Source organism: Capra hircus, chromosome 5 (genome assembly GCF_001704415.2).
Source record: "Capra hircus breed San Clemente chromosome 5, ASM170441v1, whole genome shotgun sequence".
Lineage (NCBI taxonomy): Eukaryota > Metazoa > Chordata > Mammalia > Artiodactyla > Bovidae > Capra > Capra hircus.
Window position 1 is genome coordinate 68,814,931 of NC_030812.1, and position 20,369 is coordinate 68,835,299.

At 37.6% G+C, this 20,369-nt stretch overlaps 1 protein-coding gene across 5 annotated transcripts in view; it reads left to right on the top strand.

Moving 5' to 3' along the window:
- The window catches only part of RIC8B (RIC8 guanine nucleotide exchange factor B), a 104,337-nt gene that overhangs the window by 63,052 nt on the left and 20,916 nt on the right, over positions 1-20,369 (top strand). For all 5 annotated transcript variants that reach the window (XR_001918082.1, XR_001918083.1, XM_018048213.1 and 2 more), the window contains exons 7-8: positions 937-1,081; positions 12,338-12,482. Coding sequence is in view for 3 of the 5 variants with exons in the window: in XM_018048213.1 (XP_017903702.1) it covers positions 937-1,081; positions 12,338-12,482 (290 nt within the window). In the remaining 2 variants the exon portion in view is untranslated. The remainder of the gene's footprint in view (positions 1-936; positions 1,082-12,337; positions 12,483-20,369) is intronic.

A 20,369-nucleotide genomic window follows, 5' to 3' on the forward strand; every position in this document is an offset into this window, starting at 1 on the left:
AGAAGGTATGTATATCATCTATTACAGTACTCCTGCCTGGAAAATCCCATGGACAGAGCAGCCTGGTAGGCTGCAGTCCTTGGGGTCGCCGAGGATCGGACACGACTGAGCAACTTCACTTTCATTTTTCACTTTCATGCATTGGAGAAGGAAATGGCAACCCACTCCAGTGTTCTTGCCTGGAGAATCCCAGGGACGGGGGAGCCTGGTGGGCTGCTGTCTATGGAGTCACACAGAGTTGGACATGACTGAAATGACTTAGCAGCAGCAGCACATAGGAAGTACTCAATACTAATAACCATTTTATTATAAAGAAAACAACTAGAAAACATATGTACAGGGGTTTTTTGGGTTTTTTGTTTGTTTGTTTAATAACTAATGAAAATGTTGCAGGAACTAAAAGAAGGAAAAAAATCAATCAGTAAGGGTATTAAAGAAGTCTCTGAGGGAGAAAGAGAAATTTGACCCAGACTTTAAAATGGATTTTGGTAGAGGCAGCTGGGGCATTCCAAGGTACTGAGATGAGTAAACACCCAAGAATGGATTTGAATATATCATGGTGGTCAGTGAAGAGCTGTTTCTCTTCAGATGAAATTTCATTGCAGACATGAAATGAAATTATATGAGGTTGTTTTTGTTGTTGTTTCAGTTCAGTTCAGTCGCTCAGTTGTGTCCGACTCTTTGTGACTCCATGGACTACAGCACGCCAGGCTCCCTGTCCATCACCAACCCCTGGAGTTTACTCAAACTCATGTCCATTGAGTTGGTGGTGTTGTTTAGTTTTATTTTATTTGGAAAACTTTTTTTTTTAATGTTTGTTCTACTCTTATAAAACTAAGCTTGGTAGACATTATAAGAAAGACTAGTTGGATAGTACCACTCTTACTTAATTTAGCACTTAAATGGTTGATGATGGTTTTGCATTTGTGCCATTAGGTTTTACCACCATTGAGGGATGTGACCAATCGACCTGAAGTTGGCTCAACTGTGAGAAATAAGCTGGTGCGCCTCATGACACATGTTGACCTGGGAGTCAAGCAAATTGCTGCTGAATTCCTTTTTGTCCTTTGCAAAGAGAGAGGTAGGTTAAACTCTTTGCCCTCTACTTTTTCACCTTTCTGAGGGTATTTGGGAAATGTTTCTGTTATTAGTGGCCATCCTGTTCTGCTCTTTTCAGAACTTATTCTCTATCTGTTCCATTAGAGGGTTTGAGGAGATAATAAAAATTAATAATTTAAAAGCTTTTCTATATACTTCTGAATTTATTGAGGCATGCAGACAGATACACTACTAAACACACTCACATTTAAACTTTGCCTCCTGTATCCTTAACCCAGACTTCTTAATCCTTATGAGTCAGGACCTGGAATCGTTATGAAGAATCTGCTTACGTAATTAAGGTGTTACTATTTTGATAACCAGGCAAAGGCCTAGGTTAGTTCCCCTTTTTAATTTCTCTTGGAATTAAAACTATAGGAGTTTTAATCTCTTCATTTCTTCTTTAATCAATAAAAAGTTATTGAATGTGAGCTATAGATGCTTAAGATACATCCCTTACCTTTGTGTTAATGGTAAGACAAAAGTAGAAAGAAATCTAAAAGTAACTATACTATAATAAATACTATTCTATAAGTTCATATAAAGTGATTGCCTTCTGAAATACATCTAACAATTTAAATTATTGGGTTATTTTGCTCTGCAAAAGTTCTCCAAACAAGAACTTGAACCAAGTTATTCAGGTATTTTTACCTATTTCTTTCTTCATCTCCTAGTTTATAAAAGTACTAGTAAAAGTCCCAACTAAGCAGATTTTATATTCCACTTTTTAAAGTTCCCCAGTTTTGTGAGATAGATAACTTAGAGGTGAGAAACTTCACTCACTTCTTCAGTCAGTTGAATTCTTTTCTCCCCCACCAACTTTACTGGGGTATATTTGACATATAAAATTGTATATATTTAAAGTATACAACATGATGATTTGATATACATATACACTGTGAAATGATTACCTCTGTCATGTTAATTAACACATTCACTACCTCACATAGTTACGTGTCTGTGTGTGTGTGTGTGTGGTGAGAATGCTTAAGATTTACTGTCTTAGCAACTTTAAAGTGTACAACAGGGTATTGTTAACTATAGTCATCATGCTGTATATTAGATCCCCAGAAATTATTAATCTTACAACTGAACTTATTCATCTTATAAATTGTACCCTTTGACCAGATCTCCTTGTTTCCCTACTCTCTACGCTCTGGTAATCACTACTCTACTCTCTGTTTCTATGAGTTTGAATTTTTTTTCAGGTTCTACTTATAAGTGAGTTCTCTAGTATTTATCTTTCTCTGTCTGGCTTATTCACTTAGCATAAATATTCTCTAGGTCCATCCATGTGTTGCAAATAGCAAGATTTCATCTTTGTCGTGGCTGAATAACATTCCATTTTATATACAGTTCACCATTGACACGAGTTTGAACTGCTTGGGTTCACTTAGATATGGATGTTTTTTAAATAAATACACACTATAGTACTACATGATCCACAATAGGTTAGATCTACAGTTGGTTGGGTCTGTGGATGTGGAACCACAGACACAGAAAGCAGTCTATAAAACTATATCCATATTTTCAGCTGCATGAAGGGTGGACATCCCCAACCCTAGGATTCTTTAAGGGCCAACTCTGTGTGTCTTAGCTGTTCTTCTGTTGGTGAACACTTAGCTTGTTTCCATTTCTTGGCCATTGTGAAAAATGCTGCCATGAACATGGGAGCTGAGATATCTCTTAGTTACTGACTTCATTTCCTTTGAATATATTTCCGGAAGTGGCATGCTGGATTATATTGCAGTTCTATATTTAATTTTTTAGTAACCTCCATTACTGTTTTCCGTAGTTGTTTTTCAGTCACTAAGTCATGTCCAACTCTCTGTGACTCCACAGACTGCAGCACGCCAGGCTTCCCTGTCCTTCATAATCTCCTGGAGTCTGCTCAGATTCAAATCCATTGAGTCAGTGATGCTGTCTAACCATATCGTCCTCTGCCGCCCTCTTCTTTTGCCTTCAGTCTTTCCCAGCATCAGGGTCTTTTCCAGTGAGTCAGCTGTTCATATCAGGTGGCCAAAATATTGGAGTTTTGCTTCAGCATCAGTCCTTCCAGTGAATACTCAGGATTGATTTCCTTTAAGATTGACTTGTTTGATCTCCTTGCACTTCAAAGGACTCTCAAGAGTCTTCTCCAGCACCACAATTCATAAACATCAATTCTTTGGTTCTCGGCCTTCTTTGTGGTCCAACTCTCACATCTGTACATGACTCTTGGAATAGTAGCTAGTAGCTACACCAATTTCCATTCCCACCAACAGTGTAAGAGGGTTTTGTCTTTGCCGCATCCCTCCACATCCCTGTATCTCTTGTTTTTGATAAAAGCCATTCTAATAGTTGTGAGGTGATATTTCATTGTGTTTTGATTTGCATTTTCCCTGATGATTAGTGACATTGAACACCTTTTCATGTACCTGTTGGGCATCTGTATGCCTTTGGAAAAGTGTCTATTCAGGTCTTTTGCCTAATTTTTAATTGAATTGTTTGGGAACTTTTGTTATTCAGTTGCATTCATTGAAATTCTTAACCTTCATTTCTGACTAATTGATACAACCATTTAAGTTACTGCTAAGATAGTATATTAATAAAATCAATATCACTATAGTGATAATAAACACAACTATTGAGGTATCATGTGTCAAACATTCTAAGCCATAATCTCATTTCATTCTCATAAGGATTCTAATGTAAATATTATTATTATTTCAGTGTCATAAATGAGGCAAGAGTTTTATCCAAGGTCATGCAGTTGCTTAAAGCTAAGCCTGAATTTGAGTCCTGTCTTTCCATTCTGCCATATTTCCTCTCATAATACAAGTGACCCATAATGCAATACAAATGAACAACCTGGGTTTGGACTGCTGTCTGTGGTCCACTTATATGCAGGTAAACATATACTACAGTACTATGCGAGCCACAGTCAGTTTAACTCACAGATATAGAACTGCAATAATGGAGGGCCAGCTGTAAGGTTATGGGAGGACTTTCAACTGCTTGGAGGGCCTGTGTTGCTCAAGGGTCACTAGTAATTATCCTCAACTGTTCTCACAGACTAGCTCATTTAACATCTACTCTTTTAAGCAATTCGATTATTTCTATGAAAAAAGATCCCACATCTTTAAATTAAGTGATTGGAATAGTGCCTTGCATTTAGTAGTCTGTAAGAACTTGCTGAATTCAATCAATTTTTCTGAGATCAGAAATTAGCTGATTTTCAAGTATAATTGTTTGTATATATGTGTGTGTGTATGTATACGTATATATACATACACATAAATCTAAACCACACATGTATGTAGTCATTAAAAAATGTTTATCAAAATATAATGTTTATCAAACATTTATCAAAATCTTATCCATTGTTACCTCTAAGTAGTAGAATGCCTGGAGATTTTCTTTTAGTTCTCTGTATTTTATAGTTTTCTACAATGAACATGCATTTATTACCTAAATACATAAATTACATTTCTAAATATATATCTAAATAATTTTATAAATCTAAATATAGTTCAGCTCAGTTGCTCAGTCATGTCTGACTCTTTGCCACCCCATGGACTGCAGCACGCCAGGCTTCCCTGTCCATCACCAACTCCCAGAGCTTATTCAAACTCATGTCCATAGAGTCGGTGATGCCATCCAACCATCTTATCCTCTCTTGTCCCCTCCTCCTCCTGCCTTCAATCTTTCCCAGCATCAGGGTCTTTTCCAATGAATCAGTTCTTCACATCAGGTGGCCAAAGTATTGGAGTTTCAGTTTCAGCATCAGTCCTTCCAGTGAACATTCAGGACTGATCTCCTTTAGGATGGGCTGGTTGGATCTCCTTGCTGTCCAAGGGACTCTCAAGAGTCTCCTCTAACATCACAGTTCAAAAGCATCAGTTCTTTGGTGTTCAGCTTTCTTTATAGTCCAATTCTCATATCCATATACGACTACTGGAAAAACCATAGCTTTGACTAGACGGACCTTTGTTGGCAAAGTAATGTCTCTGCTTTTTAATATGCTATCTAGGTTGGTCATAACTTTTCTCCCAAGGAGCAAGCATCTTTTATATATAAATGTATATATATAAATATAATCAATCACCTCACATATGTGTTAGTGTCATAACACATATGATATATACATTTAAAATGAATTTGTTAATTGTTTTTTATTTGAAATGGTTAACTTTGTTCCCCTAGGACCCCGTATTCAAGGTTTCATAGTCCTAACTTTGAGCCCCAAATGCATGTTCGCAAAACTTTTATCTTTTTCATTTGATCTTTAACAATTATTTATATTCATCTGCTTTTCCTTCCAGTTAGACTTTAATAGTAAAAGTATTCTTTTGGAATACAAATTTGCTTATTCAAATTTTGAATACTTTTTGAGGTAGACCCTGGGAATACAAAGATATACATGATAAACAAGGTCTCTGCCCTCATATTATTTACTTTATCAAGGATTATAAATTCAGATGCCTACAAAATTAATAAAGTAAGTCAAATGGATAGAACATAAGATGATCAATGAAAACTGATACTTAGCTAATTGTTGGGGAGATAGTGGGTTGGGAGTGGAGGAGCAAGGGGAATGTGGGGGACTAGAAAGAGGACCTTGGTGCTATTTAGCTCCAGCCGATTGTTACCATGAAGGGACATGTGGCCAGTGTTACCAAATCATCCAGATTTTTCAAGATAAGCCAGGACTCTGGATTTTTACATAAAATTCCTCAGTTTTTAAATGCTGTCAACTAATTCTCATTTAAAATTCTAATTTAAAACCACCAAAAAGTTTGTAGTCCATATTCAACTTATAAGTCATCATAAGATTTTGGAGCTTGGGTTGGGTTTGGAGACAGATTATATCACAGTAAAATAAATTTAAAATAATTTATCAGAGTGATTAAACTTGCCTCTTAAAGATGAATGTCTTTAAGCTGAGTTTGAAAGTTAAGGTACCATGATCCAGGCACAAAGGTCAGACCACTAAGTATAAACAGCACAAAGCAGTCAAATTGGGTTACGAACAGAGATGAGATTAAGAATGAAAACTGAAACAGAACGAGATACAAATTCAAAACTATGGAAGATTTGGTACAGAAACAGCTATCTAAGTGCCCTCTGTGCCAGGCTAAACATATCTCACAACTAACAGCTGCCTCTTTGTTTTGTTGAGCCCTGACAAAACTAAATTTTTATTACCTGTTCTGCCAATTATGTGCTTTATACAGGGGCCCTAAAACAAGCCTCACATAGTTTAATAAGGAAAATAATTTGTAAAACAAGCCTTTGTGGGTATTTCCCCCCTCCCCAAACTCCTCCTCTTAACACATTTATTAATTCTCAGCATGTGTTAGGCACTGTGGTAGGGCAGAGGCTGAATTGCAGAGATAAATAAGGCTTAAACTGTCTCAGCACATAGCCCCACACTTTTATATGCTTACTTTTGTCTCATTTATTTCAGTCACAGTAATAGGAGTGTCAGTGGCACCCCTCTCCAGTGTTCTTGCCTGGAAAATCCCAGGGACAGGGGAGTCTGGTGGGCTGCTGTCTATGGGGTTGCACAGAGTCGGACACGACTGAAGCGACTTAGCAGCAGCAGCTTGAAACCAAGCAGTCTCCCTCTCCTGATCTTTTCTCTTCTTGTCTTCTCAAAAGCCTTGCTCCATCAGGTGTTAACCCTTTGCTCCTTTATTAACTCTTCCTAATTTGTTCTTCTTTTCAGTATCCTTATTACCCACTCAGACTTCAACTTGCAGCAAGTAAGGCATTTCCACCATTCCCTACTTCCCAGATTCCACTGAAAATGCTTTCAGTAAGGTCACAAAGTCACAAAGAAACAAAGTGTTAGAAAGTGTTAGTTGCTCAGTCCTGAGACCCGTGTGGACTGTAACCCTTCAGGCTTCTCTGTCCGTGGAATTGTCCAGGTAAGGATACTGCAGTGGGTTACTATTTCCTTCTCCAAGGGTCTTCCTAACCCAGGGATCAAACCCTGGTCCCCTGCATTGCAGGCAGATTCTTTACCATCTGAGCCACAAGGGAAGCCACAACTAATTTTCAAAAGGAATGGATAGTTTTTAGTCTTTATCTTAATAGCATCTTTCTTTTGTAACAGTTGATACTGTTGACCGCTGTCTGTCTCTACTACAACACACTCCTAGATTTCCTTTGACCCACCTCTCTGTTCATTCTTTTCAGTCTGATTTGTTCACTCCTATCTTTGTCCACATCTAGTTGCTATCTTTCTCTAAAGTTCTCATCTGGCCCCATCCTCTACCTTGCTTCCTGAGCAGTATTATCCCCTCCCTTGGCTTCTGCTTCAGCCTATTTGAGGGGGATTTCCAAAGCTGCATCCCTCTTAATAAACTATTAAAATAATACTATCCCTCTGTTTCTGGTCAGGTTTTCTTCATTCTCTTACACACGGCTGAGAGCGGGACTGTTCTAGGGTACACATATCCTATTGGCATTCCCCCTTATAAAACTTTCAATGGCTCTGTCACCTCCATGGTAAAATACAAATCTTACCTCCATGGCCTACCTTTATAGTGTAAATATGCTAAATCTACTCCCTACCCTGCACTTTTTGCTTAATCATGCTAAATACTTCTTTATTCTTGCCTGATTATACTACACTGTTCCTTGGCTCATCTCCACCGCTTTGCAGATGCTGTTCCTTTTGCATGGAATGCTTCTTCCATCCTTGTTAGCATAGTGAGCTTTATGTATTCTTGAAGATCATAATCTTCATCTGTGTCATCTGTGTGAAGATCATCCAGTGAAGAGTTCATCATTCTCTGCTTGGTACCATTTTTACTTAGCCCTCTCTCTTTTTAAAATACTTCTGACATTTGTTATAACTCTTTGTTAAACTTTTATTCTGGACATTGAGTTTCTCTAGGTTAGATATCTTGTCTTCTTCACCTTTGGTTCCCCAGTGTTTACCAGAGTACCTTACAGGTAGTAGGTACCCCATAAATGTTTAATGAAAGACCAAACATTAATGCTGTCTATGAATTCAGTGTAGTGAATACACTGTCTTATGGACTTTTCCATATAAAGGAATAATTGTAATATACTTTGGTAAGCACCATAAGAGAAGAATGTGCCAGGTACAGCAGCAACCTGGAAGAGGAAATGATTGGTTGGTGTGGAAAAGGTCAGAGAAAGTCTTCATCCAAAAGAAAAGAGAAGTGGGAAGAAGCCTTGTTATATACAGAAAAGAGACTAGTTCAAAGTGTGAGGAATCTGCATTGCACAGGAGCAGTAGGAGATGAGTTTGGGAAAGAAGGCAGAGGCAAGAAAATGATCCCTCTAGGCCCTGTTTTAGAATTTGAGCTTTAGCCTTTGGGGGAGGTTTTGGAGGTTTTATCCAGAAAGGTGCTTATGTCATACTTTTGCTTTACAAGGATATAAGGGAGTTGTGTGTAACCAGGAGAGGAGGGGGTGTGAGACTGGAAGTCCAGAGACTAGTCAAAGGAAGCTTCTAGTACAGTATTTCAAAAAGTCACAGCATTTAACTGAAAGGAAAAGTACTGCAAAAACTTCTCTGTGTAAGAGAGAGGGGGGAATGGTTTCTGGTAGAATCTGGTTCTGCCCTTCTTTCTCCTCAGTAAAAGAGCAAAGCCTTTTTTCTTTTTTTCTCTTAGTCAAGTGTGATAAACCCATGCTTTGTATAAGCAGTAATGTCATTACTACCAGTGCAGTTCTGACTTTGCCATGTGCTGCTGTGGTTGCTTTCCTCTGTTCATAGTCCCCTCTAGCATCTTGATAAAATCATGCGGAAATCTTTCTTGTCATTTGTTTCATTTCTTCAGCAGTTTCATCTAAGTGCATGGATGAGTACTGTGACAAAGACAAAAACATATGTTGTGTTTCTTTTTTTTTTTTCTTTTAAGGACCACTCAGAAGATCTTTTGTTTGCCTTAACAGCTCATCTTAACATCCAAATTCAGTGCATTTTCCTTTTACTACTTTCCCAATATCAAATAGGATATTATAGAGAATATTCAAAAATAGACTGAAAAGTAATTAGAAACACTCCACTAGACATCAGTAACATAAATCAGAACTTCACAAAGAAAATGCCTCCTCACTGTGTGGTTTTTGTAGTCCATTTGTCTCTCCTTCCGAACACCAGTTTTTAAGTGTTTATCTTATTAGCAAATGTTCATTTGATTTTTAAATTATCGGCTATAGCCTTATCTACTGTTCTGAAAGCAAAGTGTGTCTGAAACAGTCTTTGTAACCCAACCTATCACAGAGTTGACACAGAAGGTTTGTTCCAGTGAATGAACAGTAAGTACAATTTTCATAAAAGTGCTAGGAATTTTTACCATTCACTAGCTTCCAGGAGGATTTTCTACATAAGAAAGCAGGTTATTTAGTGTTCTGTTGACTTCTTTTTAACCTATTTTGGCCTTTCATAAACTATATTCTTAAACTATTTTAATGTTTAGCCACTGTAGGTGGGTATTTAAATTTTGTGTCTTTTTTAGTTACTTTTTAGTATATTTATTTAAACCGTTTATTCATAGCATCTCAATTTAGACTTTCACAGTTTCAGTGAGTATTTTTTTTTTCTGGAACTGCTAAATATCCGTCTTTGTTTAAAAATATATCTTATCCAAAAACTTGCAATGAGAGTGTCATTATTAATGTGGGTTCAGATATATGATCCTTCAGCCTCAGTGACTTTGTGTCTGACCGTGTCTGGGGTCATGAATATTAGGAATATCTGTATATACTTTTTATTCACTTCCCCTAATAACCATTAAGGCTTCCCAGGTGGTGCATTGGTAAAGAATCTGTCTGCCAGTGCAGGAGACACAAGAGAATGGGTTTGATCCCTGTATGAGGAAGATCCCCTCGAGCAGGAAATGACAATCCACTCCAGTATTCTTGGCTGGAAAATTCCATGGACAGAGGAGCCTAGCGGGCTACAGTCCATAGGGTCACAAAGAGTTGGACATGACTGAGCATGCACATATAATAATCCATTAATTTATCTAAATCACTCCATCTTGTGGAAGAACTGATGGAAAGAGAGAGCATATCAGACTTGTTCAGAGGGCTTTCAAATTATATCACCATGATCCCTCATTAAATTCTGATGATTCTACCCAACACCCATTGAGAATTAGTACCAAAGAGATCACAGTTACCAATAGGTTTTGATGTAGAAAATAGTTAAAAGTGACTAATGTAAAACTTTATTTAATCTACTTACATTATTAATCCATATTTCCCTTTGCATAAATTTTACTAGTTTCTGAGTCCTTTGAAAGCAGACTTCCCTTTACTTGCTCCCAAACTACCTATTTTCAGTGTCAAGGGAGATACTCTGTTATTAAAGTATTTGAAAATTTAATGAACAATTCTATCCTGGACTGTTCATCCTACATCCTCTTGGTGCCCTTCATGGTACAGTGCCATGGTGTTTCAAGAAGTTTTGCAAAGAAGACAAGAGCCTTGAGGGTGAGCGTAGTGACTGGCCATTGGAAGTAGAGAAGTTTCCCAAGAACTCAACATCAACCATTCTACAGTCATTCAGCATTTGAAGCAAATTGGAAAGATGAAAAAGATAAGTGGGTGCCTTATGAGCTGACTGAAAATTTAAAAAAAAAACCAAAACATCATTTTGAAGTGTCGTCCTCTCTTATTCTACACAGCAACAAACTATTTCTCAATTGGGTTGTAATGTGATGAAAAGTGGATTTTATATGACAACTAATGACCACCAGCTCAGTGGTTAGACTGAGAAGAAGCTCCAAACCACTTCCCAAAGCCAAACGTGCACCAAAAAATTGTCATGGTCACTGTTTGGTGGTCTGCTGCCTGTCTGATCTACTACAACTTTCTGAATCCCAGCAAAACCATTACATCTGAAAAGTATGCTCAGCAAATCAATGAGATGCACTGAAAATAGCAACATCTGCATCCAGCATTGGTCAACGGAATGGGCCCAGTTCTTATCCATGACAATGCCTAATCGCATGGTTGCACAACCAATGCTTCAAAAGTTGGATGAATTGGACTAGGAAGTTTTGCCTCATCTGCCATATTCACCTGACCTCTCGCCAGCCAACTACCACTTCAGTCATTTCGACAACTTTTTGCAAGGAAAAATGCTTCCACAACCAGCAGGAGGCAGAAAATGCTTTCCAAGAGTTTATGGAATCCTGAAGCGTGGATTTTTACACTATAGGAATAAGCAAACTTACTTTTTGTTGGCAAAATGTGTTGATGATAATAGTTCCTATTTTGATTAATAAGGATGCATTTGAGCCTAGTTATGATGATTCATTCAAAATTCACTGTCCAAAACAGCAGTTATTTTTGTACCAACCTAACACCAGATACTTTTCTAAGTACCTTGCATGTATTAATCTGTGAGTTAGGTATTATTCTAGTTCTGTATATCTGAAAACTGGAGTAAAGAACTGCAAAATAATTTACCTAAGGTCCATGTGCTAATAAGTGGTAGAGTTGTCATTAAGGTCCAGCAGTTCCTGGCCTTATACTCACTGGGTATATATAATGTGCTTCCATACTTTTTCTGATTTCTTTGAAAAAGCAGTAACTTAGCCTATCCTGTTTACATTTGCTAATATCCTTAGGTTTTCTTGGACTTCCCTTGTGGCTCAGCTGGTAAAGAATCCACCTGCAATGTGGGAGACCTGGGTTGGGAAGATCCCTTGAAGAAGGGAAGGCTACCCACTCCTGTATTCTGGCCTGGAGAATTCCATGGACTATATAGTCCATGAGGCCACAAAGAGTCAGACACAACTGAGCAACTTTCATTTAGGTTTTGTTATTCCTTATTATCTTAATTCCTATTTCCCTCCAGTTCCTATAAAAGCAATAAGAAAGATTTTACATTATATGCTATATTGGTAAAATCCCAGTCTGGCTTTCCTTAACTCTAATCATCATTTCTCTGAAACTGAATAAAGAGAACAATTTTGTGATCAAAACCTTAAAACATCACCCTTACCAATGGCCTGGCAGTCACAGAAGCCCCACTCCTGCCACAGAGTGTATTCAAAACAGCTCCATTTGAATTTCTGATACTTTAAAAAAGGGTTTTGGTCCTCAGAGCATATAGGATTACTACTACCACACTTTGACAGCCTCTCAACTTTTAAGATTACTACCATGGCATGTATGTCCAGCTTCCCTGTGTTGGTGAGTCGTTGGTGATGACAGTGAGCACTCAAGGATTCCTGTCTAAAAACCTGTTCTGTTTTTGCAGTGGATAGTCTCCTGAAATACACTGGCTATGGGAATGCTGCAGGACTGTTGGCGGCCAGGGGCCTCTTGGCTGGAGGAAGAGGAGATAATTGGTACTCAGAGGATGAGGACACAGACACTGAAGAATACAAAAATGCAAAACCAAAGTATAGTATCACATTTCTTTTCACCTAACTTTGTCTCCCTTTGGATTGGTTATTTGCCTTTCACTTCCTTTGTCTTTCATTTCTCTTCTTTTGTGGATTTGGAAGCTTCTGTTTAGTATTGTTTTAGAGATGGTTGCATAGCTAGTGCCTTAGAGAATGACATCAAGTGATTGAGGAAGGATAATATTGCAAGAAAATGTTTTGCTGCATGATACTTTTAACATGCTCATCATCCTCTCCTAAGTATTAAGAGAGGTAGTATTTTTCGACGTCTCCTGTCATATATTTAAAGGATATTGTTGCTTATTTTGTGCTCTCCTTTCCATAAGTTGAGATTTTATAAGGTATAACCAAGACCAAGAATTTAAGTTGGTTATCTGATGCTTCAGTCTTCCTCAGAAATCTAAATGTAGGTTCCATACATTCTGATCTTTCCTCTTGTGTGAAAGTCCTTATAAGTCAATCAAGTAAAGCCACAAGGCACATTACTAGCCAAAGGAAAGAAGTCTGGCTCTGTGGTAAATTTTAATTTAGCAACTAGGGAACCATCTTTTAGCAGAGGCGTTAGTCCGCTGGGTAGGCAAGCCAGAGACTCTTACCAAGTTTTCCTTGACTCAGTGCCTGTAAGTCAAAGACACTAGTTGTCTCTCATCCCGAAACAAACCACCTCTACTCTCTTCTACTGCCTTCCCATCCTTTTCATCCCCCTCTCAACTCCTTAGTTTCTACTTATTAGGAGTTATTTGAGCTCAGTTTTTTGGGTTTTGTTACTGAATGTTAAAAGGGTATGCCCTTCCCTCTCAATGATGACATCGACATATGCTGTTTTCTACCCACAGTCTTCTAGAGTGTGATGTGGATCACGTAGTAGTTGATCAGGGCTGGAAAAATGATTATCTGCAAGATACAGCCCATTTTTAAAAGTGTAGATTGTGCCTTCTTGAAATGACAATAATGGGTTGTCAGAAGGTAAAAAAGATCACTCCCTAGTTTGATGAAGTTTCAAAACCAAAATCATTGCCAAAGCCAATGTAAAAGAAACAAAAAAAAAAAATATCCTTCCCTAATCAGATAAGACTTATAGGGCCCGTATTCTTAGCAAATCAGGTCTGAGTAGGTGGTGTTACTTGTGGCTTTCCCAGATCTTTCAGCCTTGGTAAGATCTTATAGAGTATTTCCCAGAAGAAAAAGGCTTTGGGGGAAAAAAAGCTAGCAGTGACTTTAAGCATTAAATTCTTAAGACTGACACCATTTAGATGTTATAAATTGGGCATCTCTATCAGATATTTGAAGCTAAGGTAGAAAAATAATATATTAATCTTTGGATAATTATAGAAGTCATCATTCTAAATTATTCTTGCTAGCTCTTGATTTTTTTCATTTCATAAACTCTATTTCCATATCAGTTTAATATCCTCTATTTGAGACATTAAAGTGTACCACTTAAAGAGTCTCATGTTTTTAAATTAAGGAAGAAATTACATTAAGCATTCAGTGTGTCCCTGGGTATGTGGACACAGTCAGCTAACACAGGAAATTCTTGAGTACTCATGAATGGTTGATATCATTGCATCTCAGTGTGTATTTTTGAATTTGTTTGGTGGATGACTTCTAAAATGGCATTGGTCAAGCAGGGCTTCCCTGGTGGCTAAGACAGTAAAGAATCTGCCTGCAATGCAGGAGACCTGGGTTCTACCCCTGGGTCGGAGAGATACCTTAGAGAAGGAAATGGCTACCCACTCCAGTATTCTTGCCTGTAGAATTCCATGGACAGAAGAGCCTGACTGGCTACAGTGCATGGGGTTACAAAGAGTCAGACATGACTGAGTGACTAACATAGATCCAGCAAACACAAGACTACTACTATAACAAGAAAAACCTCAGAAAAAATACAAGAACATTGGGTGTCTCCCAATAGTACAGGAAATAGAAATGTGTTACATTATGGAAGTGATGTTAGAGTTCAGGAAAGTACTGTTTTTTGAAATCAAGGACCATGATGTGTGATATTGTTATTATCTTGACTCTTGACCATAGAAGGATTTTGTGCTTAGGCCTTACATCCCTGGTTGGAATCTTCTTCAGCCTTTGGACTTGGCCTGTATCATTAGTATAGGAATGGTGTGTTAGTGTGGCCAGAATAGTCACCATTGTGAAATCTTGTTGTGTTTCTTAAACACTGCTCATTACAAGTGTAAATATGTCTTTTAACATAGCATCACATCTTCCCTTTTCAGATATATCTGCTTCTGTTTTTTTCTTACATCTTCCCCCTTTCAGGTGCAGCAGTGTTTCATTTGTTAATTTTAAATATTTATTAAACCGGTTCCCATGGAAGTGGTGGTAAACAAAGTGCTTTGCAAGCAAGACAATCCTTTGTGCTTTGGACAGTGATCCACAAGCTCAAAGAACTTCTTCCTTTAAGATTGTTATGAAAACTTCTTAGCAATCTGGTCAAGTTTATAAAGTCAGCATCTGAAAGGATGACTTACTCCCCTACCGCCTGATTAATCATCACCAGTCAGTGCTCTCAGGATCACAGTCTGCTTCTCTTATGATGCACTTATTCACAAACAGTGTTAGTATTGGCAGATGCGGAGAAATTACCCTTTATTCAGTTGGCCCTCATCCCGTTGTCAAAAATATAAGTGGATTCTGATTAATGCACCAAGGTAACCTGTAATCCTTTAATGGAATCTGAAACTAAGAATTGTATGGAGCTTACATTTAGGCCATGAGAGACAGTTAATATCACAACAGTCCCTTTCTGTGTCAAGATAAATGTATTTAATGGGCTGGAAATAGCTTTCTGCAATTAACATACTTAGAGAAAATACAGTCATAGAATCAAGTATATGCCACACAGGTTTTTGGTGTATGTCTAGCCATGTTTGTAGAAAAATAATTAAATAAGCTTTGGTCCTGTATAAAAGAGAAACCATATTTCTAAATACTAACTTTATACGTGTTTCTTTTATGCCTCTGAGCATGAAGGCCCCTTGACTGTATTGGTGATATAATGTATAGGGCTTCCCAGGTGGTGCTCGTGATAAAGAACCTGCCTGCCAATGCAGGAGACATAAGAGATGCAGGTTCGATCCCTGGGTTGGGAAGATTCTCTGGAGAAGGAAATGGCCACCCATTCCAGTATTCTTGCCTGGAGAATCCCATGGATAGAGGAGCCTGGCAGGCTATAGTCTCTAGGGTTGCAAAGAGTTGGACATGACTGAAGTGACTTAGCACACCTTTCTAAATTCTAACTTTATACCTGTTTCTTTTCCACCTCTGAGTATGAAGGCTCCTTGACTGTATAGATGGTACAATGTAACTGATTACTGTGGTTTGTACATCATTCCAAACATCAGTTGACAGATGTGTACCCTAGTGACATTTGACTCATTTTAGACTAGTTGCCTTCAGGCTTGGTATGGTATATAGGAGCCTATCAGTCCAAAAGGGTATCTTTAAAAAAGAGCTGCTGTATGGAGGGGGAGAAGGGAAGGGCCAAAGTGGATTGAACTGTTGGATGCCCTGTTATATTCTTAATACACCACACTAGTTCATAATTACACCCAGCAGATTAAAAGTATTATACTACTAAGCAATTTGGGGGTGTTTTCTTCTTGACCATGTATTTTTCAACAGTAGCTATGGCAGCAGCTGTATAGATATTATAGTTTCTTCAGCACAAATGACTTTGTTTTGTCAAGATTTTGTTAGGCTGCTTTAAGTCAAGTTCCATTATAATTTTCTCCATATGTTGGGGTTATACAAATGAAGAGATAGCTTTGTTTTTAATATTTCTTGAAGTAGATAAACCAGAACTAGGACTTGAAGATTTCTCGTTTTGCTTAGTTTAGACTATGATGGTATATTTATGTATAGTAGGTTGTAACTAGCCTTTCTAGGAACTAGAATTAATTTCCTGTAAGCAGTCATGAAGCACAATCTAAATTCAGATCTCTAAAGACCAGGATTGAAAATAAAATCACTGCTTCTACTGCTGTGCATACTGGTTAACTTGCCTTTGTGATATTTACAATTCATACCAGCTTTGCACTTTGCAAATTGAGTTCTCTGATTTTTCTTTTGTATTTTAATTTTAAGAAATGACCAGCAAGAGCTGTGTTATCTGAATCTACAATATTGAGCTTTACTTCAGATTTTATTTCCTACAGATTTATAACCATAGTTTTTTATATCCTTTATATCAAGGATATCACTTGAAACCAACAGCCCAATATAAGAAACATATAAAGCACTGTAATTTAAAAGTATCTTGGAGCTTTTTTAGTTGCCTAGATGCAACTTGGTGTATATATGTGTATTCAGTGTGTCTACTTATATTGCTGATCCATGATACTTAATCAATGAATCATACCACATTACCCTATTTCTTTGCATTGTTAATAGGATGCAAAATCTTTGATTAAGACATTGTTCCATAATTTATCCTACTTCTTAAATGTGAAATCAGTCTTATTTATACAGTAATTCTCAAATTTTCACCTCAGTCAACATTATTAACTGGTATCTCTTTAAAATATCTTGAAACTGGACTTAACCATAGCAAACTCCACAAAAAACCTAGTTGTTGCATGGCTTCTTTAGTTAATGAAGATTGCATGTGCAGCTCCATGGTGATGACTTAACTTAATAAACTAACTCACTGGATTCAAGGACTTCTGGCTTGCTTACTTCTTGACAAGTAGCTCACTTATGCTAATAATAGCTGGTGATTTCTTGAATGTCAGAGAAGGCAATGGCAACCCTCTCCAGTACTCTTGGATGGGACTTCCCTGGTGGCTCAGTGGTAAAGAATCTGCCTGCTAGTGCAGGAGATGCGAGTTCGATCCCTGGGTTGGGAAGATCCCCTGGAGAAGGAAATAGCAACCCACTCCAGTATTCTTGCCTGGGAAATCCCACAGACAAAGGAGCCTGGCAGGCTACAGTCCATAGAGATGCAGAGAGTCGGACATAACTGAGTGAATAAATGACATTTACTGAGTATCTAATGTGTTGTACTAAAAACTTTCATAACATTATCTCATTTAATCTTCACAGCAAACTTTGGGCTAAAGGTTATCCACATTTTACAGATGAGGAAAATAAAGCTCAGTGGTTTCCAGAACTTGTCTAGGGCACACAGTTCATGAGCAATCAGGTGACCTAACTCTAGAGCTGGTCTTTTTTTGAGATTTTTGTTTGTTTGTTTGTTTTTGAGGCAGGCAAAGCAGGCTTTATTGTACTTTTCACTCTGCCTTATTTTGAGGGTAAAATATACATAAAATTTACCATTTTAAGCATACAGATCTGTGGCACCATATACATTAACGTGTAGCCATTACTACCATCTATTTCCAGAACTTTTCATCTTCCCCAGCTGAAACTTTTATCTATCCCCTGTCTCCACAACCCCTTGTAACTATTGTTACACTTTCTCTGTGAATTTGCCTAGGAAACCTCATGTAAGTGAAATAATATATAATATTTCTCTTTTTATGACCAAGTTCACTTAAAATGTCTCTAAAATGCATCCATATTATAGCATGTGTCAAAATTTCCTTCCTTTTAAAGGCTGAGTAACATTCTGTTGTATGTATTTACCACATTTTGTTTATTGATTCATCCATCAGTGGATGCTTGGGTTATTTCCACCTTTTGGCTGTTGTGAATAATGCTATGAATGATGAAGTTTGGGTATATACCCAAAGGGGAATTGCTAAATCATATGGTAATGCTATGTGTAATTTTTTGAGGAACTGCCATACCATTTTGCATTCCGACCAGCAGTGCACAAGGGTTCCAGTTTCTCCACATCCTCTCCAATACTTATTATTTTTCAGGTTTTTCTTTTAATATCTTAGCCATCCTAACATGTGTGAAGTTAAAGCTTGTGTTCTAACTGCTACCATATTCTTCAGGGCCAATCAAAATGAGAGATGAGTTTGCCCTTCATGTAATCTCCCTGTTCTTAGAGCATCTATTATTTTTCTTTGATATAACCAAAATAGAAAATAAGGGAAAATATATTTTTTATAAATCCTGATATCCCTGAAAGTTAAAAGTTTTATTCAGTTCATTCTGACTCGTATAAATCTCTCAGGTAATTCTGGCTCTCCCTTCATAGTACATTCAGAATTTAGTCACCCCTCACTACCATCACTGCCACTATTCTAGTCCAAGCTCAAATTTTATCTCTCTCTCAGATCATTTTAAATAGCTTCCTAACTGGTCTTGTTACTTCTATCTTTGTCATACTTTACTCATTCTTTACTTTTTTTACTTTACTTCTTTACTTTTTTTTTGGTCATTCTTTTCGTTCTCAACACAGCAGCCAACATGATCTTTATAAAAATGTTAGTCAGACATTACCACTGCTCAAAACTCTCCAATGGCTAAAAATCAAAGTCCTTACAGTGACGTACATGTACCCTTTCTCACTGGGCTATCACCACGGTGATTCGCTGTTTGTCACGCTCCAGACACACTCCTGAGGCCTCGGCATTGACTGTTCCTTCTGCCTGGAATGCCTGTTCTCCAGATAGCTAGAAGGCCATTCCCTTGGCTTCTGCACATCTTTACTCAGTTATCGTCTTCCTGGTAAAGTCTGTTCTGTCCCCACAATAAAAATTGCCACAATCCTTCCTTCACCCCTCCACCTCACACTTGCTTGCTCTTTTTTCTTCATAGCACTTATCACCTTCTAACATACCATACAATTTACTTATTCATTTAGTCTGTTTTTCCCAGTAGAAGATAAACTCCATGAGAGAATTTTTTTTATTCATTGAGATGTCCCCAAAATTGTGCCTCATGTGCAGTAGGCATTCAGTAGATTTTTGTTGAATACATTAGTTTTTTAAAGGTGTTAGTAAATTTAAGTTGATCAGCCCCTTCTTATCATGAGGATAACCAAGACAGATGAGGTCCCTGCCTTCTTCAGGCTCCACATCTAGCTGGGAAATGGGGCCAGCGGATGGAATTCAAGAAAACAGGGTATGGTAAATTTCCACTCTGTTTATTGTTTTATGGGTGGCAGATGTTATGGAGAGTTTTTCCTGGAAAGATATTTCATGAGCATATAATGTCTCCTTTCCCGCCCCACTGCCCTCTTCTTCCTTAATCTGGACTCACAAACGCCTTCTCCTAAAAATCCTGATCCCTTTCCTAGAAGTTGCAGATCGTTAGTCCACAGACTAGATTTAGCCCACAAGTAGGTTTTGCTTCACTTGCCTGATGTTGCATTGGTTATTTGGTTTTATGTTTTTAATATCTGTTTTACATAGGGCTTAAACTAATTTAGAATTCATATCTTTCAGATGAAAATTTAGATTCCTAACTTCTTTTGAAAAGATGGAAGTTCTGATAACATTAGGCCTACAGTGCCACATGGGACCTGACTGAGTTGAGTGACTGTGGCCCCTGTCATACCAGGCATAATAAGCTCCTTCAATTTGATAATGTATCTTCTTTGTTCATCTTATCTGCCTTAGCCTCTGCAGGGACTTGACTTTACAGCTTGTTAACCAGGATGCTTGGAGTAAAATTTGACCTATGTTTTTTAGAGATAGATGTTAACTTTCTTATAGCTCAGGGAACATTTAATAGCTCCTTTTTTTTTTAAGTGAAGTAGTATAATGCAATTGATGTTGGCCAAATGTAGCAACAATTTGAAGAGTAAAAGTCTTAATCCTTTTGTCTCCAGACCTATAGCTGCAGTCATATAACAGCATTATATACAATATAAAATTCTTGATGAAATATCACACAGAAGAGTTAGGATTGGAGTGATGAAAATATGGGGGCCGGGAGCAGAGACAAGGTGGGAAAAACTATGATAAATATAAAATTACCCAATAAAATATCTACCGTGGTTAGTGTACT